This window comes from Lolium rigidum, chromosome 4 (genome assembly GCF_022539505.1).
Source record: "Lolium rigidum isolate FL_2022 chromosome 4, APGP_CSIRO_Lrig_0.1, whole genome shotgun sequence".
NCBI classification, from domain to species: Eukaryota; Viridiplantae; Streptophyta; class Magnoliopsida; order Poales; family Poaceae; genus Lolium; species Lolium rigidum.
The window spans coordinates 38,388,319-38,412,083 of NC_061511.1; the positions used below are offsets into that span (position 1 = coordinate 38,388,319).

General features: G+C 40.7%; 1 protein-coding gene across 1 annotated transcript; it reads left to right on the forward strand.

The window, feature by feature from the left end:
- Nucleotides 1–6,260: 6,260 nt before the first annotated feature.
- LOC124646933 (L-type lectin-domain containing receptor kinase IX.1-like) lies at nt 6,261–10,402 on the forward strand. Its single transcript, XM_047186970.1, has 4 exons — nt 6,261–7,083; nt 7,373–7,432; nt 9,197–9,698; nt 9,829–10,402. The coding sequence occupies exons 1-4, from the start codon at nt 6,261–6,263 to the stop codon at nt 10,400–10,402; spliced, it is 1,959 nt and encodes a 652-aa protein (XP_047042926.1).
- Nucleotides 10,403–23,765: the final 13,363 nt, after the last annotated feature.

Genomic DNA, 23,765 nt, shown 5'->3' on the forward strand with positions numbered 1-23,765 from the left:
CCACAGATCGACGATCCCCCATCCTCCCGCCACCAGAGCGGCTGCCGGAAAGCGAGGAATCGTCGATCTGACGGCGAGAGAGGTGGCTCTTCTGGAAGGTTTCAGAAAAAACGTCGCTCCTTACTGTAGTGGGGGAGGAGAGACGACTAAGCTTCAGCTCTTGTGAAGAGTTGACCAGCAGGAAGCGCCTTCGTGACCATGACTAGACGTGGCCCTGTAAGAAGAAGTAGATTATTTATGTAATTTGTCTGTTAATTAGTTTGAACATCTATTTTCGCAGTTTATAAGTCACATTTGTTTCAAATATTTAACTACTTTGTATAATATTTGTGTCAAATGTTGCACTACTTTGTTACTGTATTTTGTTTGGTGATTTTAGGTAGAGCACAGGGCTGGCCTCGCTGAATAAAATGTGCCAAGCCACTAGGGCTGCCCCGTTGTCCTAGCGATCATTTCCGCCTCCACTATCCGACGAAAAGGGATGCATGCGGTTAATTTGGACTTTCCTTTTGCGTTGCTGCTCCTCCGAACTTCCCGTGGCCGCGTGCAATTGTTGCTCCTCCGACCCCATTCTGGCGGCCTATCACGGTCATTTGGATTTAGGGATAGTTAACCAGGCCGCTTCTCCTCTAATCCAAGAAGAAATAGATTCGTGCTTTTTTTTTCTCTTTAACATAGACAGTGTACATGCACAGGTGATTGCTTATGTGGATTTATAAATTGTATGTATGTGCTGCATATATTGCATAACTATCTGTGTGGTAGATTGTAGAATATTTTAAATATTAATTGGACATTTTTATATGAAATCTAGGATGTGCGCTCCATACCGAAGAGGATGTCTTAAATTTATAAATCTGAGATTTTTTTGGGATTGATGGATTATAATATTTTTCTTGTATGACGCCTTACAACCACATTCGAGACTTTTCCATTGAAATATTAATTTTAGTAAATTCCAATGAAATATGAATTCCAGTAGATATGAATATTGAAATATGAATTATAGTAAATCAGTATATAAACAGGTTCTCGACATCCACGGGGCATTCCAGACTTTTCCATCACTAGTAAAAGTGCACGTGCAATGCACGTATAACATTAAAAAAAATTTGCTCATCCTCAAATCAACAAACCTATTCCTTGGAGAGCATCCATATGTACCCAACATTCTTAGAACATGGCATTGAAACTATAATTATCTCAATAGTTTGTTACACATATCACATCTTATCAGAATAACAACATAGGGAGATATCCTACTGAAGCAACTAAGAATCTGTACTGATATAGCTTATATTCAACAGTTAATTTATTGTCGTGGTAATATAAGAAAGCCATTAAATATTAAATATATGATAAAATGGCACTGAAAATGTTACTTCCACAACCAAGCACCATCCAATTTGATTTCAATCTGTGGTAGATGTACACTCCAGTGCTCATTCCATCATCTTACAATCCTTCTTTCAGAAGGTCAATAAGCTAATGGAATAGAAGATCAAGTTTCAACGTAGCCAAAAATAGCAGAACTAAACAAACAAGACGATATTACTAACTAAGTTGAAAAAATGACGAAAAATGCCCAGAGGTTAACTTGACCATCAATTTTCAATCTCCCTTGTTGCTTCAGAGTAATACTACTGACCATCTTGACCCCTGAATGCATATACACTCACAAAGACAACTTATCCGCAGTCTAAAAGTTTGCATTCTCTTGAAAATTAAATCCTAGTATGAAATGAAAGAATACACCTCTTAAAAAAACATTAGAAGAAAGGTAACTTTTCTCACTATCCACTTTAAGAAAGCCAAACAGTCTTACGGAAATATATAGAGAGCTAGAGCAATAGCGCAGCTAGCTATAGAGCACACACCCGAAGATTTTACATCTTCTTACCACAAGTTTGGAATATCTTCAGCATATTTAAGGACAACTTCAAGATCTGCAGGATTACCCCGTAAAAAAATCACTTGTGTTGTAACTGGATACATTACACTTGACATATCTATATGCTATTTTTATGCCTTTTCAAGATTATGAGTATACACCAGTGCACCAAGAGAAAAAAAAGAGATCATGAGTATCTACATATTATGGGTGTGTTTGGATTGTTACCAAATCATACCCTACCAATTTTTTGGTCATGACCAAAAGATTGGTTGTTGTTTGGATAGTTACCAATTTTTTGGCTTGCCAATGTTCCACTACCAACTCTAGTTCAATTTTTTAGCCAATGTTGGTCAACTTGTGGGCAAGGAATAGCTCAGCCAAAATATTGGCTAGCCAAAATTTTGGTGGGGCAATCTTGGGCACAAACCAAACACACCCATATTCTATACCCACAGTCCCACACGCTTATGTGAATAAACTTGATTAATAGTCACCCTTGTGCAGATACAGTTTGCTTCCATCCAAGTTTGATGCTTTTAAAAACAATTATTAAAAGGGAAATAGTGTTTTCCACCTATGTGTAGATTGAAGTTACCACATTCGTTGTACCGGAACAATATGTGTGAAAAATAAAGATGTAAGTTTCTGCTCCAAGTACTACTGTACACTCTTGCGTAACCAACGATTAAGGTCGTGTGGCCTATCTGGTTCATTTTATTGCATAGGGATCCCCTGCAAATTATGTAACACGTACTTTAATTTGATATATAGAGCGGCAGAAACCTCTCTTGCTGTAATTTCTAAAGAGAAATGCACATTAGCGAGGGAAAACTTCCATGTCAAAGTTCGTATGGGACCTTGACACTTGTCTGAGTAACATGTCAGTGCAACTTTCATGTTAATGTGAAATGTTAAGTCCTACCAGCGATAACACTATCAAGAAGTTCTGCTACAATTTTCATCAAACCCCTAAATGGTGTAGCATAAACATAAGATTCAATGTTAAATCTCACAAGACTCCAACCTGAGCTCTGAATGTGTACAATGTGTCTCCTGGTACCTCAGGAGAAGGTGAAGTGCAGCTGTGCATGTTAAGGAGTGTCAAATACTCGAACGCTTTTTGAGTACTGTGTACAGTCAAATGGAAGTACATCTTATTGCAGACCTTAATACGAAGTTTGAAAAGTGAATGGTGTAAAGTAACCTCACCACAAGCCTCCGTGGCAGCAGGCCATTTCCAAAAATCTGCGCTTTGAAATCTCATGTTTATTTTTTGCATACCACTCCCTATCTCTCTGCCTCTTGACCCCTTTAGGATCTGCATATATAGCATGTTTTAGAAATTCACATAATCTGTACCATGCTCAACGCAACGTTCATTGTTAATTACCTTGTCTTTACCCAATAGTTATGTCCTGAATGGAGTCCCCTTGGAAGATGAAATCCATTTGGTGATTGCCAATATCATGTAATTGAGCAACTGACAATAAATACGCATTCACTACCAAATAAATAAATTTCTAGAAAACAAAATGAAGTTCACAGCCGACTAATTTCCATATGCTAGTAACTACTTGAGAACATTCCAACTTAGTGTAGTGCATGAATAGAAGGAAAACTTGAATTCAATTGCATATGTGTATGAGCTTCATACACTCTAAGATATGGACATAATTTCTATAGGTTTAGGCATCCAAAACATTACTATAATTATATACATGTAACCATTTATATCAAAATACCTGCACCACTCACTGGTTGTATGGTAGGCAGGCGGAGGACCGTTGCTTAATCTGAAGTTCTTTCCAGTTGTACCTTGAAATTATTGCACATAATTACTTCAGAGTAGAATCTTCATGAAAATAATAAAGCTCGTGAGTATTCTTAAACAACGTACTAGAAGTCAAAAATAAAAAAACTTCAAATAATATCTTTCAGGATGAAAATATAGCTTTATGCTTCTATGAATAAAAGTACTAATAAGATATATCTCAATATCTGGACAACCAAAAAGGATGAAACAAAAAATCTTTTGTTCAGGTCTTACCAAGAATCTGTTAATATATAGATTAAAGTAACTGAAAATGTCAAATTCGGAAATCAATGAGGCATATGCAAATCAACTCCATCAACCACATTGGATTTTCGAAATACTTCCCAACTTGCTAAATAGTTGACAAAAAGCCTTGTTAAAAGCCTAATCTTTCTCATATTTAATTGATCAAGCCGTTTTCTTTCATTATCTGAATAACTTTCAAATTGTTTACTTAACTTTTCTTTGTCAAACTGTACTGAAGTTCAGCTTTTGTACTTCGTCAATTTTAACTCCTGCAATAATTCAAGCAATATGCCAGAAGAATAGTTCTATCTCCCATGTAAAACAGAATATAATCCTAATCAAATTGCAAAAGCCAACAACACGGAACAAGGAATCCCCTCTAATCTTTACAGACATTTGCCGGCCATTGATGCCCTAGATGAATCCCCTCCAATGTGTAAAGACAGTGCACATAGATTACTCATATCCTCCCTCCAATCTTCTAAAATAAAAAGTAAAACAACAGTAAATAAATTGTCACACTGACCTGAAGGATTAACGAATTACCTCCATTACTCTAGTAACAGAATCGTGTTAAGGCGTGGCAGATGGAGAGAGAGGTTCCATCAGTGGACGGGATCAGCGGCAGAAATAAAGGCGTGCACCTGAACCAAGCGAGACCCTGCTGTTGAGGGTGAATAGGATGTCGCGGGGGTACTGACTATTGGCTGGAGCAGGGAACATAACCGGGATGCTCGATCCAGTGCTCTCACTGACCCATGAAGGCAGCAGCGGATCTCGAGTTTCCTGCTAGTCCCGCGACGACGGCGTCAGATACGGCGTTTCTTCGAACTGAGGAAAACAGCTGGGGCGGCATCCACGGCGGCATGCGCGGGATGCGTGGACTGCGATTGTGGAGAGCGGCGCTGCGGTGTGACGGTCGGTCGACGCTTGCGGCGGCATGCGGCAACGTGCAGGATCTAGTTAGTGTAGGGCTAAGATTTGTTGGATCTGCCTCTCTCTCCCTTTTGATATTGGTGGAGATAGACAGCTGACAGTGAAAAGTCAGTTTGCCAAACGGTTCAACTGCGAACAACAGCTTTCTACGATAGCAGCTCTGCCACAGGCGATAACTGCTTATTTAAAAGCCATAATCCAACCAAACAACCCCCTTACTGTAAAGAATCGTGTTTGGCTGCTGAAACACACCGGTCGGTTGTTTTTGTTGTTCGGTTGGACTTTGGCTCATAAGCGTGGAAAGCTAGCCTAAAAGCCCAATCAAACACCCCGGCCGGCCATAACTTTTTGTACATAGTAAAATTATAGTATTACTTTCGATTTTAAAAACATGAACTGATAACTTCACCGGTTCGATTACCGAAACTATGCTTCAGGCGTGGCTAGGAGTAGATGGGCTGGTATGGTTGCAGGCATTGGACAGTCACCTTCAAGTTGGTGGGTTCAAGCCTATGGAAAGTATTGCCCGCGTTCTGATGAGATGGTGTGACCATTTGGTTCCTCGACGACTAGACCGATTGTCGCTTAGGCAAACCAGTTGCTATCTAAAAACTGCGCTGACGTACCAAAGTGTTGACTTAACGTAATGAACGTATAATTGAACGAACAAGTTGCAGTTGTTTTATCAGGTCAGAATAGAAGGACTATTTATAGAGACTAACAAAACAAGTCTTGTCACCTCTCCTTTGAGTTTGTCGGCATGCAGATGCGGATCGACTGGTCGTGTAGCCAACTGGCATACAAGCATCTCTTATTTGTTTGCCTGGAAATGTATATCTAGACGTATGCACACCAATCCCACTCGATAAATTGCTTTTTTTTTTAACTTATTAAGACACTCTTAATTTTATCTCATTGTGTTAATAAGTATTGCTAGCTATCAGTTGGTAGGTGCATCCCTTTCTCCAACGAATACTACACAACATTGACAGCAAAAATTAAGATTGGATGGATACATTGTCACTCGCCGATAGAAAATAGAGTAATTCCCCGCAACGATTAGTAGCACAAAGTCCATGTTTTCAGATCATTTTTTTTTTGAGAAACCATGTTTTCAGATCATGCTTTGCCATGTTTTGCTTAAATTAGTGCAGATGTTAGCGTGCATGTTACACCACTTGGCTAGCTCGTTTGTTTACTTGACATGCTTTTTTCTGCGAAAAGGGGCAGACATGTGCTGCAACAACCAATTCTGTTGCTCTCTCTCTCTCTACCTTGCTTATATATCCATGCCAACTGCCCAGAGCCCACACAAGTACATTTCAACTTGACCGAGTGCAAGCTCAAAGCGAGCTCTCAGGTTGCAACATTATGGCGCCTGAAAATGCTACTGCACGCATCTTTCTCGCTGCCTGCTTCTTCTTCTTGTCCTACTCCCACCATGTTACTGCTGCCACCTCGCCGCCTCCATCCTTCAGCTTCAACTTCTCAAACACCACCAAGGACCAACTAGGAGATCTCCGGTTCGAGGGAGACGCCGCTCTGAATGGCAACCTGGTTGACCTCACCTGCAACGATGATTCCTTGTTCTGCCTGGGGCGGATGTCATACAACCACCCGGTGGCCTTGTACGACAACAACACGGGCGAGGTGGCCAGCTTCGCCACCACCTTCACCTTCGCCATCAACATATTGCCCAACACAACCCAAAGGGGAGACGGTATGACCTTCTTCCTCTCTGGCTACCCCTCAAGGTTACCGCCAGGCTCGTCCGGTAGCGTCTTTGGCCTGAGGAACTGGACCAATACTAGCCCCTCCGGAGAAGACCGGTTCGTCGCCATCGAGTTTGACCCGTTCAACAACGGGCAATGGGATTCCATATCAAACGACCACATTGGCATCGACCTCAATTCCCTGACCTCAATTAGCTCAACGAGGTTGCCGATCTACAGCCTCAACGGCACCATGACGGCGACCATCACTTTTGACAACGCCACCCGGATACTGGAGGCCATACTGAACTTTGATTACAATAGTTCTCTTGCCCCCGCTAGTGTCAAGACACAGCTACCAGCTCAGCTCGATGCGTTGCTCCCGCCGGTGGTGTCTGTGGGGTTCTCGGCGGGAACCGGTGGATACTCTGAGCTGCATCAGATACACTCCTGGTCCTTCAACTCAACTATGGCAGCCACGGGTACGGAATTTCTGGATTTTGGAAATAGTAATGACTTATGATCAAAAGCAGCATATATGTCCATTTGCAAAATAAATAAAAAACAGCATATCTATCATGAGCAAATTAGATTTCATGCTTCAGTATACATGAACTAATAACTGCTCTTTCCATCCTATAATATAAGATATTATTAGATATCTTGTAGGACAGAGGGAGTACTATATAAATTTGTTTGGTTATTATATCTTTAGCCTAATAGTATAGTAGATTTTACTCCCTGTTTGAAATTGATATGTGTGTTGTACAGATACACCCACAAGAGATAACGTATTTCATCCGAATCAAGGCAAGGTGTTTGGCATCAAAGGTATACATGGAACCAAATTCATCATATTGTTCGTACATTTCATACTATTTGAAGCTACTACGCATAATCGGCGCAATAATAAATTTTGATAATCTTTCAAATCACATTAATATTTAATATATCACATATTATGATCAGTTTATAACAAATCCTGATTAATCAAGTGAAAACTAGAAGGATAATGTCAATGATTAATTTACCCTCCATCTCAAGATTATGGTAAGATGGGGTACTAGTGGAAGGGATAAGTTGATGATTATTAATTTACTAGTTTTCAATGAATCACAAGAGCTACATATTACATATTTACATCTACAAACCCAGGTCTATAGAATGGCTCTTTGGAATAGCTTATAGGATGGATTCGGTCTTGGGCCGGGCAGGGATTTTTGTTCCTTATCGCAAAGCATAACCTTCTGCTCCAAGTCTTCGATCTTCACTGTGATAAGATACAATCCATTCATTTACCAAAACAGGGATATGTCCAGTGTTATTAATTGTTACAGTATGCATCTCCCTTACCTTTATAACTATTCATCGACAGCCTATACATACCTGGCTACTGCATATCCAAAAAAGATATGAGAGTTGAGTTGAAATTAATCACTTTGTTCTCCATAAGTATTTAGGAAAGATACACAATATTCTGTTTATTTTTATACAATTTATCTTGAAAATCATCTTTTGCAGTATTGCTTGCCCACTGAAAGTAGTGCTCCTCCTAATTTGTCAGCTCTAATAGAGCAAGCCCACATTTCACATCGTCGCATGGTACGTACGTATGAGGCATGAACTAATAATAAAGAGGCCTAGGTGTCAACAACTAGTCGTTTGAGCCGGGAATGTACGGTAGCGGGTGGCTCACATGTCATGCTGGCTAGGGCATCGGTTGTTGAAATTCTACAAACAAGAACTCTTTTTTCAACAAATTAAATGACATGATATTTTATATCTCTACTTTACAATTTTGCTAGACACAAAACAACAAAAAAGTCTTTTCTGAGATATTTAACCGCCATCTAGAAAGTATAAAAGACATATTGTACATTATATCATATTGTAATACTGTAGAAAAATAGTATTGTCAGTTCTTGCCATTAATGTATTTATGCATACCAAAAGTGTGTGCAGACTAAAATTACTTAAGAGGTGATGAAAAGACGAATGGCTTGTAGAAGCGATACAACTATATATATTGTATTTTGTTTACACATATCATTTATTGACTAAGAGAATTTCATGTCAGCAACCATGCTACAAAATTATAGCAATATATGTACTCCCTCTGTACCAGATTACAGGAGTATATTGGCCGAGTGTTGTGAGTTGTGACCGAAGTGGATGGCGACTGGGCAAAAAAAATCTTAAGTTTGCATGCCAACGATCTTAGCGAAAATTACTGCAGGCCCACGTTCCGTTACTCCTTCAGTTTGAATACATCACGATGAAAACCCCTTCAGTTTGCATGCAACATGATAAAAACGGCGGGCATTGGTCAAACTCACTTAGTTGGGGTAATGGATACATAATTAACCTAAATTTCCGGCCGTATAGCTCCAAAAAAGCTATTACCCGTATAATCTGATACTGAGGGAGTACAAAGTCTTGTCTGAGACTCTTATACCTACAAAAAATGGCATTACCACAATGTATCACTGCTTCTGCTGCCCACATATTCATGCATTTAGGGAGTGCATGGTTTTTCACCTAAAATAGGTTATATGTATTAATAATTAGTTCTCTTTTCCTTCTTCCTTTCTGCAGGTCGTCAGGGCCAAAATTTGGTTATTGGAGGATTGGTGATACTCGTGTTAGCCGTGTTGTTGGCAATCTGGTCGACCTTTTCATGGTGTAGGTTGAAACGCATACGGAACTCCTTTGGCAAGGATAGTCGGCTTAAACGATACGAGTACAGCGACCTGTCCATGGCAACAGACAGATTCTCCGAAAAGAAGGAGATCGGAAAGGGTGGCTTTGGCGTGGTCTACAGTGGGAGTCTCAAGAAGAAGGATGTGGCTGTCAAGAAAATCCTGAAGGACTCGAGAGGAGAATTCAAGGACTTCCTTGCCGAGCTTGGTTCCATTGACGGAACGGGCCACGTGAACTTGGTGAGGCTCGAAGGCTGGTGCTGCAGCGTTAACAATTACATGTTTTGGTGCTTGGGAAGGCAGCATGTCGAGCTCTTTCTTGTGTATGAACTCGTGCCAAATGGAACACTACATCAGCACCTGTATGAAAAGTCAGAAGTGTTGTCATGGGAAATGAGGTATAATTTCGATACGTTTTCTCTCTTTTCATGTATTGCTCTATGTCTTATTTATATGAAATATATTTTTATTCATAAAATGGAAGAAACCTCTTTGATGTATATGTGATGTATGAGAAAATATTTGCAGGTTCAAAATTGTGAAGGGTTTATGCAACGCCCTTCATTATCTCCACCACCAATGTAGCCAATACATATTGCATAGAGATATCAAACCAGGCAACATTCTACTCGATAGTGAATTCAACGCCAAGCTCGGTGACTTTGGCCTGTCTAGGGTCGCCGAGCACAACAACGTAACATCAGTGCAAACGGAAGCAGCTGCTGGGACTATGCGCTACATGGATCCACAGAGCATGACAGATGGACAGGCCAACTTACGCCGCAGCTCCGATGTCTACAGCTTTGGAATCGTCCTGCTAGAGATAGCACATGGAAAGTATAACCCCGGCCTTGTTCGACATCTGCACAAGAATCGACCATATACATTCGTGGAGGACGTTGCCGACGAGAAGCTAGCTGGACAATTTGACAGGGTGCAGATGGAGCGTGTTATTATCCTGGGCCTCCGATGTTGTGAAGAAGTCGCGAGCAAACGACCTTCACTTGATGCTGCAGCAATGCAATTCCTGGAGAGTGGTGGGGAGTTGCATGCTGCCACGATTCATAAAGATGAGCCCCGCCCTACTACTCCTCGTGCCTAGCTAGCTATCATCAGAAACCTTGATCATGTACACACTTATTCCTGATTCACATCTGTCACTATATTTTTTTCGATAAAGAGCGCTTTCATTACTTTTTAAAAGTATTACACTCAGCCTCTACGTAACAAAGATGCACACAGCCGCACACACAAAGTATCATAGTAGCACACACAAGGTATCAAAAAGGCAATAACTGAAGGACTAATAACATGGGACGACGACTAAGACGCAGAGGACTCTATCCGTAGATTACGCCGCCATCTATGTTGGGAAAAAATTTCCTTCGCCACATCCTCCAACCGTGTAGAAACATCCATAAAGAGGTCTCGATTCTCTAGCTTCTGGAGCAAAGACCACGAACGGAGCAAAGCGGCGGATCGGTAGATAACCTGCAACAACAAGAAGAATTAGAATCATGGAAAATCTTATCATTTCTACATAGCCAAAGCGACCAAATAATGGCAATCATCCCCACCCTAATAAAAGTTTTATACCTACGATCCACCCCATTGAGCCATCTGCCAAAAAAATTGGCAACACTCTGAGGTGGATACAAGGTTGAACCTATTTGGGTTACTGACCATATAGATCTCGCAAATTGACAATTGAAAAAAAGATGGTTGATTGTCTCATCATGATGACAAAAGACACACTTTTTGCTACCTTGCCAATTACGCTTTACAAGATTATCCTTAGTAAGAATTATCCCCCTACGAAGATACCAAGCAAAGATCTTTGTTTTTAGTGGTATCTTCATAGACTAGATTTTTTTATTAGTAAATACCGGCTTATCTGATTGGATTAACGCTTTATATATTGAATCTACAGAGAATTTACCACTCTCATTAAGATTCCATCTAACCACATCAGACCCCTGCGTCAACTGAACCCTTTCGAGTCGTTGAAGCAACGTATTCCATAATACTAGCCTTGGGCCTAGAAGATCCCGTCTGAATGCCATATTAACCGGTGAGTCTTGCATCACCGTTGCAATGGTGTCAGATTTGTGGTGGACTATACTGTATAGAGCTGGATACTGTTCCCGAAGGGTGGTATTACCTAACCACTTATCCTCCCAAAACCGTACCTGAGATCCATCCTTGATCGAGAAAGATGTGTATGGGAAAAATAAATTCTTTGTCGCCATGAGACCAGCCCAAAAGTGCGAGTCTCTAGGTCTTCAAACCACCTGGGATAAAGCCTTTGAGCCTACATACTTTCTCTTTAGAATCGTTTGCCATATACCTTCTTCTGAAAGAAGTTTAAATAACCATTTTCCAAGTAGGGCTCGATTTTTTATCTCAAGATCATGGATACCGAGTCCACCCTGATCTTTTGGTCGACAAACTACATTCCATTTAGCCAGTCGATATTTCTTTTTTTCACTATCTCCTTACCAAAAGAATCTAGATCGGAAATAATCCAATCGGTGCAAGACCCCTTAAGGAAATTGGAAGAAAAGAAATCATATACAACATCATATTACTTAGTACTAAATTAATGAGAACCAACCGTCCGCCAAGAGATAGTAGTTTTTCTTTCCAACTTGATAGGCGTTTTTGAAGTCTCTCCTCGACTTGTTTCCATTCAGCTAGATTAAGTCTCCGATAATGAATCGGGATACCTAGGTAGCTAATTGGAAACTGACCTATCCCGCAACCAAATAGATCGACATATAAGGAGCTCTCGTCTTGGGCTTCGCCGAGGCAGAACAATTCACTTTTATGGAAATTGATTTTAAGACCAGAAAGCTTCTCAAAAGCTGATAGTATCAACTTAAGATTCGTCGCTTTCTCAAGGTCATGTTCCATAAATAAATTATATCATCGGCATATTGAAGTATGGAGAGGCCACCATCAACTAGATGTGGAACTACTCCTTCAATATGACCGTCTGCTTTAGCCCGTTCAATAATAATTGCAAGCATATCCGCCACTATGTTAAACAACATAGGTGACAATGGATCGCCTTTCCGCAACCCCTTTTTCGTCTGAAAGTATTTGCCCACATCATCATTGACTTTAATGGAAATACTTCCACCGAAAATAAAATTGTGAAATAAAGAACGCCACTCATTTGAAAAACCTTTCATTCTGAGTGTTTGTTGTAAGAAAGACCATTTGACCTTATCATATGCTTTTTCAAAGTCAATTTTTGAAATAACTCTATTCAACTTTTTCCTATGAAGCTCATGCACAGTTTCATGCAAAGTGACTACCCCATCGAGGATATTCCTTCCTTGCATAAAAGTCGTCTGAGACGGGCGCACACCATGATCAGCAACCGAGTTAAGTCTTAAAGTTGCGGTTTTTGTGAAAATTTTAAAGCTAACATTTAGGAGAAAAATAGGCCGATATTGTTGAATCCGCTCTGCCTCCATAACCTTAGGTAGTAACATTATCTCACCGAAATTAAGACGAAACAATTCTAGCTGATCTTTCTGCAAAGCAGAAAATAAAGCTAAAAGGTCTGACTTAATAATTTCCCAGAAATTTTGGTAGAACTCTGCTGGAAAGCCATCCGGACCTGGTGCTTTATTATGATCCATCTGGAAAACCGTCTTCTTGACCTCCTCCTCAGAATAAGGTGCTGTCAAAAAGGCATTTTCTTCTGGGGATACTTGGGGAAAATCATGAATCATGGATTCTTCCATAGTGAAAGTTCCTTCATCCGGATCCCCAAATAGACCCTTATAATAATTTGTAATGTAAGATTTGAGTTGTTCATGCCCCACAATCGTACCCTCATCCTGAACAAGAGAGTGAATAAGTTTCTTCCTATGTCTGCCATTAGCGACAGAATGGAAGTATGTTGTGTTCGAATCTCCTTCTAGGATAAATTGGACTTTAGATCGTTGATACCATTTAAGCTCCTCCTCTCTCAACATGGAAGCCATCTGCGCATTATATTGATTCTTAAGATCAATTTCTTGCGGTGAAAGCAACCGTGTCTCGGCAAGTGCTTCAAGATCATCAATCAAGCATGTAAGGCAAAGTTTCTCAGCTCTAAGAAAACTAGCTACATGTCTTGCCCATCCTCCAAGGTGTTTCCGCATGGCACGGGGTTTTATATTCCACCTTTGGATAGGACTAGAACCAGCAATAGGTCTCTCCCATACTCGCTTAACCATATCCGAAAATCCATCACCGTTGCAACCATCCTAATTCAAATATGAATTGGCGTTTACATTGTGTTCTAAGCTTGCCGGTTGATAAAAGTATGGGAGCATGATCCGACAAACCTTCAATACGAGGAAGAGCCCGTACGTGACCATAGGATATTTTGATTCCCAATTATGGTCCATAAGTACACGATCTAATTTCTCGTATGTAGGTACCGGAAGGTTATTCGCCCAAGTGAACTATCTCCCAACCATTTCAACCTCTTTCAAATCCAAACTGTCGATGATAGCATTGAATAAAAAAAGCCAATGGTTGTAAAAATGGCCCATACTTTTTCTCATGAGAAAACCTCAGCAAATTGAAATCCCCCCTTATGATGATAGGATATGGGTTATCTTTCGCCAGGTTAACCAATTCAAGAAAAAAGCAGCCTTGTGCTCGGCTTGGGCGGCACCATACACGGTGACAAGGCTCCAAATGAAATTGTCGGACTTGTTACAGATGTGGAGTTTAATATGAAAATCTCCTTCCGAACAAGCCAACACTTCCATAGTGGAATTCCTGACACCAAGTAAAATGCCTCCAGAACGATCTCGAGGAGGACGAGAAAACCAGGAGAAATCTACCCCACCAGAGATGCGTCTTAGAAGGCTCCCCATGAAATCTTGTTTCCCGGTCTCGGAAATACCCACAAAATCTAAACAATGTTCTGTTATACAATCAACGATATGTAAATGTTTAGCCAAGTCTTTGAGACCTCTGCTATTCGAGAACATACCATTCATTGTGCAACCATTGTAGATTTTGTCGATCTAACCTTAGAAGAAAACTTAGATTTTTTAAAGCAGAATTAGCTTTGGATTTCTGAGCTAGTGCTTTCAGATCATAGACAGAACTTAGCATCAATTCATCCAAATCTACTTCTGCTACCTCACCAACAAGCTGAGAAAGAAGCTGACCATCTATTGTGGCACTTAGCTCTTCATCATCCTGAATAGAGGTACTAGGCTTAGCTGAAACTTTTGGATTGACTTTTAATCTATAAAATTCCATATGTCTCAAAGCATTAGCTGAAACAGTAATAGCATCTTTATTCGAACCCAAACTAACCCCTACACTAGCAAGTTTAGAAGAAATAACTCTATCTGAAATAACTCTATCTGAAAATCTATTTGTCACTATATGTTGTATCCTTTCTTAATTTTCTATATTCTCATGCTTTTCTCTTTCCCGTTTCCTGCTGCCACTAGTAGGGAAAGCCTCATCAGTGGCGCACCAAAAAAATGATTTTGTAGCGCATGGGCGGTGCGCCACAGAAATTTCGTCACAAAAATAAGGTTTCTGTGGCGCACCTGTACATGCGCCACATAATTAAGGTTTCTGTGGCACACGAGGTCTTAGGTGCGCCACAGAAAAAGGTGCGCCACAGAATTGATTTTCAGTGCGCCACAGAATTTGCTCGTATTATACACGATTTTGTGTTGCCTGCTATACACATACATGTTATATACAACAATATACAACAACATACAGAAATATGCAGATATAATATAAATAGCATGTACATTGCACAAATATAATATAGACATCATCATCACATTACTTAGAGCTCGATCGAGATACATATATAGTGGCAAGTGTCAAATGTTTTACATACAACTCTTAATTCATACAAATTTCACAATTTCGAGATACAAAGTGGTCTTCATCCGCTTCCGCCTTTGCTCCCTCCTCTCTACCCACCAGGCTCGCTTGCATCGGGATCTTCATCTGGTTCCTACTATGATCAAAATAGAAGAAAGTGAGACAAAGTGAGACCAACAAGTCCGATGCACAAGAGAAGTGGAATAAATGCCTCAGACATTGTTGGTCAACACAAATATTAACATTCAGGGATGGCGTAAGTGAGACCAAGTCCGATACAAAAGAGATTGATATTTGTGCTATCTTACCAGGCTCACTTACGCCACCCCCAAGTGTACGATTACCAAACATTTCAATCATCGGCGCTATCTCGAAGAAAGACCATAATAAACAAATAAGTCCAACTCAAATACGAGCCAACTAGTATCAACTAAATAGCATGCCTCATACTTTATTGGTCGAAACAAATATTAACATTCCGGGACGGAGTTAGCGAGCCAGGTAGGATGCACAAGAGATTGATATTTGTGCAATCACACAAGGCTCACTAACACCGCCCCTGAGTGTACGGTGACCAAGCATTTTAATCATCGGCATTTTGAAAATACCAAAGCAAATGAAATGACAAGGGCTTCATACATTGTTGGTCAAAACAAATATTAACATTTAGGGATGGGGTAAGTGAGACCAAGTCCGATGCACAAGAGATCGATATTTGTGCTATCTTACCAGGCTCACTTACGCCACCCCCGAGTGTATGGTGACCAAGCATTTTAATCATCGGCATTTGGAAAATACCAAAGCAAACGCAATGAAAAGGGCCTCATACTTTGTTGGTCGAAAAAAATATTAACATTCAGGGATGGGGTCAGCGAAGCCAAGTAGGATGCACAAGAGATTGATATTTGTACCATCACACCAGGTTCACTGGCCCCACCCCAGAGTGTACAAGTGACCAAACATTCTAATCATCGGTCAATGCAATTAAGAAGTGCCAACTCAAATAAGAGACAAGTAGCTAGTATGAACTAAATGGAATGCCTCATACATTGTTGGTCGAAACAAATATGAACATTCCGGGATGGCATCAGCAAGGCCAGGTAGGATGCACAAGAGATTGATATTTGTGCCATCACACCAGGCTCACTGGCATCACCCCGGAGTGTATAGTTGACCGAACATTCTAATCATCGGCACTAAAATGGAAGAAAGAGCCAAGTTGTATCAACTAGATAGCATATGCCTCATACTTTGTTCATCGAAACAAATATGAACATTCCGGGATGGCGTTAGTGAGGCCAGGTAGGATGCACAAGAGATTGATATTTGTGCAATCACACCAGGCTCACTGGCGTCACCCTGGAGTGTACAGTTGACGGAACATTCTAATCATCAGCACTAAAATGGAAGAAAGAGCCAAGTGGTATCAACTATATAGCATATGCCTCATACTTTGTTGGTCAAAACAAATATCAACATTCAGGGATGCGTCAGCGAGGCCAGATAGGATGCACAAGAGATTGCTATTTGTGCCATCACACCAGGCTCGCTGGCACCACCCTCGAGTGTACGCGTGACCAAACATTCTAATCATCGGCATATAAAATGGAAAAAAGAGCCAAGTGGTATCTCAACTAGATATCATATGCCTCATATTTTGTTGGTCGAAACAAATATTCACATTCCGGGATGGCGTAAGCGAAGCCTAGTAGGATGCACAACAAATTGATATTTGCGCGATCACACCAGGTTCACTCACGCCACCCCAGAGAGTAGTGATCGACCAAACATTCCAATCATCGGCAAGTACAAAAACACCACCAAACCAGCAACCATGGTGACATAAGTAAAGATGCTCAAACACACATAGCATGGAGCAGATGCTCTAAAGGGATTATTCATCACTTGGTATAAACCAAGAGATTATTCATCACTTGGTTTTTTAAAAACCACCAGAAACTGTCCATTTGAGAGCACAACAACAGCACAACAGCATCCAGATCGAGCACAACAGCATCCAGAGCACAACAGCAACACATCCAGAGCAGGGGTAGAGGAAGAGGGAGGGGAGGGGAGAGGCGGAGCTCACCTACGACAGGGGAGGAGGAGGTTGACGACGACGGAAGGGGTGGAGGAGGAGGAGGACGTGGCGGCTCCTCCTCCTTGACGCGGCACCTGCCCCTCCTCCTTGATGCGGCGGCCCCTCCTCTTCCACGCCGCAGCGGCTTGTGCTGCTGGTGGCGGGGATGGGTGGAGCGTGGCGGCATGCGGCCATCACGGAGGAAGGCGGCGGCGACGACGATGGCGAAGGTAGCGCTCACCATGGAAGGCGGCAGCGGTAGGGAGAGGAAGAGGGGTGGAGGAGGAAGGCGTACGGGCGGGGGAGGGGGTACAGCATGATATAAAAGGCGCTATTTCTGTGGCGCACCAGCACAAGTGCATGATACGTCTCCGACGTATCGATAATTTCTTATGTTCCATGCCACATTATTGATGTTATCTACATGTTTTATGCACACTTTATGTCATATTCGTGCATTTTCTGGAACTAACCTATTAACAAGATGCCGAAGTGCCGCTGTCTGTTTTCTGCTGTTTTTGGTTTCGTAAATCCTAGTAAGGAAATATTCTCGGAATTGGACGAAATCAAAGCCCAGGGGCCTATTTTTCCACGAAGCTTCCGAAGTCCGAAGACGAAACGAAGAGGGGCCACGGGGTGGCCAAACCCTAGGCGGCGCGGCCCCACCCCCGGCCGCGCCGGCCTATGGTCCGGGCCCCTCGCGCCGCCTCTTGACCTACCCTTCCGCCTACTTAAAGCCTCCGTGACGAAACCCCCGCACCGAGAGCCACGATACGGAAAACCTTCCGAGACGCCGCCAACGCCGATCCCATCTCGGGGATCCAGAGATCGCCTCCGGCACCCTGCCGGAGAGGGGAATCATCTCCCGGAGGACTCTACGCCGCCATGGTCGCCTCCGGTGTGATGTGTGAGTAGTCTACCCCTGGACTATGGGTCCATAGCAGTAGCTAGATGGTTGTCTTCTCCCCGTTGTGCTATCATTGTCGGATCTTGTGAGCTGCCTAACATGATCAAGATCATCTATCTGTAATTCTATATGTTGCGTTTGTTGGGATCCGATGAATAGAGAATACTTGTTATGTTGATTATCAAAGTTATATCTACGTGTTGTTTATGATCTTGCATGCTTCTCGTTACTAGTAGATGCTCTGGCCAAGTAGATGCTTGTAACTCCAAGAGGGAGTACTTATGCTCGATAGTGGGTTCATGCCTCGCATTGACACCGGGACAAGTGACGTAAAGTTCTAAGGTTGTGTTGTGTTGTTGCCACTAGGGATAAAACATTGATGCTATGTCTAAGGATGTAGTTGTTGATTACATTATGCACCATACTTAATGCAATTGTCTCGTTGCTTTGCAACTTAATACTCGGAGGGGGTTCGGATGATAACTCGAAGGTGGACTTTTTAGGCATAGATGCAGCTTGGATGGCGGTCTATGTACTTTGTCGTAATGCCCAATTAAATCTCACTATAATCATCATGATATGTATGTGCATTGTCATGCTCTCTTTATTTGTCAATTGCCCAACCGTAATTTGTTCACCCAACATGCTCGTTTGTCTTATGGGAGAGACACCTCTAGTGAACTCGTGGATCCCGGTCCAATTCTCTTTACCGAAATACAATCTATCGCAATACTTGTTCTACTCGTTTTCTCGCAAACAATCATCTTCCATACAATACGGTTAATCCTTTGTTACAGCAAGCCGGTGAGATTGACAACCTCACCGTTTCGTTGGGGCAAAGTACTTTGGTTGTGTTGTGCAGGTTCCACGTTGGCGCCGAATCCCCGGTGTTGCGCCGCACTACATCCCGCCGCCATCAACCTTCGACGTGCTTCTTGACTCCTACCGGTTCGATAAACCTTGGTTTCTTACTGAGGGAAACTTGCTGCTGTACGCATCACACCTTCCACTTGGGGTTCCCAACGAGCGTGTGCTTACGCGTCATCAAGCTAAATTTCTGGCGCCGTTGCCGGGGAGATCAAGACACGCTGCAAGGGGAGTCTCCACTTCTCAATCTCTTTACTTTGTTTTTGTCTTGCTTAGTTTTATTTACTACTTTGTTTGTTGCACTAAATCAAAATACAAAAAAATTAGTTGCTAGTTTTACTTTATTTGCTATCTTGTTTGCTATATCAAAAACACAAAAAAATTAGTTTACTTGCATTTACTTTATCTAGTTTGTTTTATTTACTGTTGCTAAAATGGCCAACGCTGAAAATACTAAGTTGTGTGACTTCACAACCACGAATAATAATGATTTCTTATGCACACCTATTGCTCCACCTGCTACTACAGCAGAATTCTCTGAAATTAAACCTCGCTTTATCGAATCTTGTTATGCGAGAGCAATTTTCCGGTGTTAGTTCCGATGATGCTCGCTGCCCATCTTAATAATTTTGTTGAACTATGTGAAATGCAAAAATATAAAGATGTAGATGGTGATATTATTAAACTAAAATTGTTCCCTTTCTCATTAAGAGGAAGAGCTAAAGATTGGTTGCTATCTCTCGCCTAGGAATAGTATTGATTCATGGACTAAATGCAAGGATGCTTTTATTGGTAGATATTATCCCCCTGCTAAAATTATATCTTTGAGGAGTAGCATAATGAATTTTAAACAATTAGATACTGAACATGTTGCTCAAGCTTGGGAAAGAATGAAATCTCTCGGTTAAAAATTGCCCAACCCATGGACTCGACTACTTGGATGATCATCCAAACCTTCTATGCAGGACTAAATTTTTCTTCGCGGAATTTATTGGATTCAGCTGCTGGAGGTACCTTTATGTCCATCACTCTTGGTGAGGCAACAAAGCTTCTTGATAATATGATGATCAACTACTCTGAATGGCACACGGAAAGAGCTCCACAAGGTAAGAAGGTAAATTCCGTCGAAGAAACCTCTTCCTTGAGTGATAAGATTGATGCTATTATGTCTATGCTTGTGAATGATAGGACTAATATTGATCCTAATAATGTTCCATTAGCTTCATTGGTTGCACAAGAAGAACATGTTGATGTAAACTTCATTAAAAATAATAATTTCAACAAGCAATGCTTACCTGAACAATTCTAGTAACAACTATAGGCCATATCCTTATAATAATGGCAACAGCTATGGTAATTCTTATGGGAATTCTTACAACAATAATAGGAGTTCACCCCCTGGACTTGAAGCCATGCTTAAAGAATTTATTAGTACGCAAACTGCTTTTAACAAATCTGTTGAAGAAAAGCTTGGGAAAATTGATATACTTGCTTCTAAAGTCGATAGTCTTGCTGCTGATGTTGATCTTTTGAAATCAAAAGTTTTGCCTAATGAAAATTATCATAATAAAATTACTACTACAGCAAATGCTATTCAAGTTAGAATTAATGAGAATATAAGATTAATGGCTGAACTGCGTGCTAGGTGGGATAGAGAAGAAAATGAAAAACTAGCTAAAGAGAAGAATGTAGCTAAAGTTTGGACTATTACCACCACTAGTAATGCTAATGCTACACATGTTGCTGCACCTCCTACTAATACTAATAAAAGAATTGGTGTTAGCAATGTTTCCACTTCTAATGCAAAGCGCGAAAAACTGCTCCGAAACCGCTAAAACCGCTGAAATTGCTTGTCATAAAGCCGCTGAAATTTTTTCCAACATTGGGGATGATGATCCCATTGCTTTAGATTATAATGGTTTGAATTTTGATGATTGCCACATCTCTGAAGTTATAAAGTTCTTGCAAAAACTTGCTAAAAGTCCTAATGCTAGTGCTATAAATTTGGCTTTTACACATCATATTACAAATGCTCTCATAAAAGCTAGAGAAGAGAAACTAGAGCGTGAAGCCTCTATTCCTAAAAAGCTAGAGGATGGTTGGGAGCCCATCATTAAGATGAAGGTTAAAGATTTTGATTGTAATGCTTTATGTGATCTTGGTGCAAGTATTTCTGTTATGTCTAAGAAAATTTATGATATGCTTGACTTGCCACCGCTGAAAAATTGTTATTTGGATGTTAATCTTGCTGATCATTCTACAAAGAAACCTTTGGGGAAAGTTGATAATGTTCGCATTACCGTTAACAATAACCTTGTCCCCGTTGATTTTGTTGTCTTGGATATTGAATGCAATGCATCTTGTCCCATTATATTGGGAAGACCTTTTCTTCGAACTGTTGGTGCTATTATTGATATGAAGGAAGGTAATATAAAATATTAATTTCCTCTCAAGAAAGGTATGGAACACTTCCCTAGAAAGAGAATGAAGGTACCTTTTGATTCTATTATGAGAACAAATTATGATGTTGACACCTCGTCTCTCGATAATACTTGATACACACTTTCTGCGCCTAGCTGAAAGGCGTTAAAGAAAAGCGCTTATGGGAGACAACCCATGTTTTTTTTACCTACAGTACTTTGTTTTTATTTTGTGTCTTGGAAGTTGTTTACTACTGTAGCAACCTCTCCTTATCTTAGTTTTGTGTTTTGTTGTGCCAAGTTAAGCCGTTGATAGAAAAGTAAGTACTAGATTTGGATTACTGCGCAGTTCCAGATTTCTTTGCTGTCACGAATCTGGGTCCACCTCCCTGTAGGTAGCTCAGAAAATTAAGCCAATTTACGTGCATGATCCTCAGATATGTACGCAACTTTCATTCAATTTGAGCATTTTCATTTGAGCAAGTCTGGTGCCATTTTAAAATTCGTCAATACGAACTGTTCTGTTTTGACAGATTCTGCCTTTTATTTCGCATTGCCTCTTTTGCTATGTTGGATGAATTTCTTTGATCCATTAATGTCCAGTAGCATTATGCAATGTTCAGAAGTGTTAAGAATGATTGTGTCACCTCTGAATATGTTAATTTTTATTGTGCACTAACCCTCTAATGAGTTGTTTCGAGTTTGGTGTGGAGGAAGTTTTCAAGGATCAAGAGAGGAGTATGATGCAACATGATCAAGGAGAGTGAAAGCTCTAAGCTTGGGGATGCCCCGGTGGTTCACCCCTGCATATATTAAGAAGACTCAAGCGTTTAAGCTTGGGGATGCCCAAGGCATCCCCTTCTTCATCGACAACATTATCAGGTTCCTCCCCGAAACTATATTTTTATTCCATCACATCTTATGTGCTTTTTCTTGGAGCGTCGGTTTGTTTTTGTTTTTTGTTTTGTTTGAATAAAATGGATCCTAGCATTCACTTTATGGGAGAGAGACACGCTCCGCTGTAGCATATGGACAAGTATGTCCTTGGTTTCTACTCATAGTATTCATGGCGAAGTTTCTCCTTCGTTAAATTGTTATATGGTTGGAATTGGAAAATGATACATGTAGTTATTGCTATTAATGTCTTGGGTAATGTGATACTTGGCAATTGTTGTGCTCATGATTAAGCTCTTGCATCATATGCTTTGCACCCACTAATGAAGAAATACATAGAGCATGCTAAAATTTGGTTTGCATATTTGGTTTCTCTAAGGTCTAGATAATTTCTAGTATTGAGTTTGAACAACAAGGAAGATGGTGTAGAGTCTTATAATCTTTTCGATATGTCTTTTATGTGAGTTTTGCTGCACCGGTTCATCCTTGTGTTTGTTTCAAATAAGCCTTGCTAGCCTAAACCTTGTATCGAGAGGGAATACTTCTCATGCATCCAAAATACTTGAGCCAACCACTATGCCATTTGTGTCCACCATACCTACCTACTACATGGTATTTTTCCGCCATTCCAAAGTAAATTGCTTGAGTGCTACCTTTAAAATTCCATCATTCACCTTTGCAATATATAGCTCATGGGACAAATAGCTTAAAAACTATTGTGGTATTGAATATGTAATTATGCACTTTATCTCTTATTAAGTTGCTTGTTGTGCGATAACCATGTTCACTGGGGACGCCATCAACTATTCATTGTTGAATTTCATGTGAGTTGCTATGCATGTCCGTCTTGTCCGAAGTAAGAGAGATCTACCACCTTATGGTTAAGCATGCATAATGTTAGAGAAGAACATTGGGCCGCTAACTAAAGCCATGATCCATGGTGGAAGTTTCAGTTTTGGACATATATCCTCAATCTCAAATGAGAAAATTATTAATTGTTGTTACATGCTTATGCATAAAAGAGGAGTCCATTATCTCGTTGTCTATGTTGTCCCGGTATGGATGTCTAAGTTGAAGAATAATCAATAGCGAGAAATCCAATGCGAGCTTTCTCCTTAGACCTTTGTACAGGCGGCATAGAGGTACCCCTTTGTGACACTTGGTAAAAACATGTGCATTGTGATGATCCGGTAGTCCAAGCTAATTAGGACAAGGTGCGGGCACTATTAGTACACTATGCATGAGGCTTGCAACTTATAAGATATAATTTACATGATGCATATGCTTTATTACTACCGTTGACAAAATTGTTTCATGTTTTCAAAATCAAAGCTCTAGCACAAATATAGCAATCAATGCTTTTCCTCTATGGAGGACCATTCTTTTACTTTCAATGTTGAGTCGGTTCACCTATTTCTCTCCACCTCAA

Coding starts and splice junctions, on each gene's coding strand:
- LOC124646933 (XM_047186970.1), top strand. CDS start 6,261: ATGGCGCCTGAAAATGCTACTGCACGCATCTTTCTCGCTGCCTGCTTC. Junction 7,084..7,372: donor CTCAACTATGGCAGCCACGG/GTACGGAATTTC, acceptor TGTGTTGTACAG/ATACACCCACAAGAGATAAC. Junction 7,433..9,196: donor CAAGGTGTTTGGCATCAAAG/GTATACATGGAA, acceptor TCCTTTCTGCAG/GTCGTCAGGGCCAAAATTTG.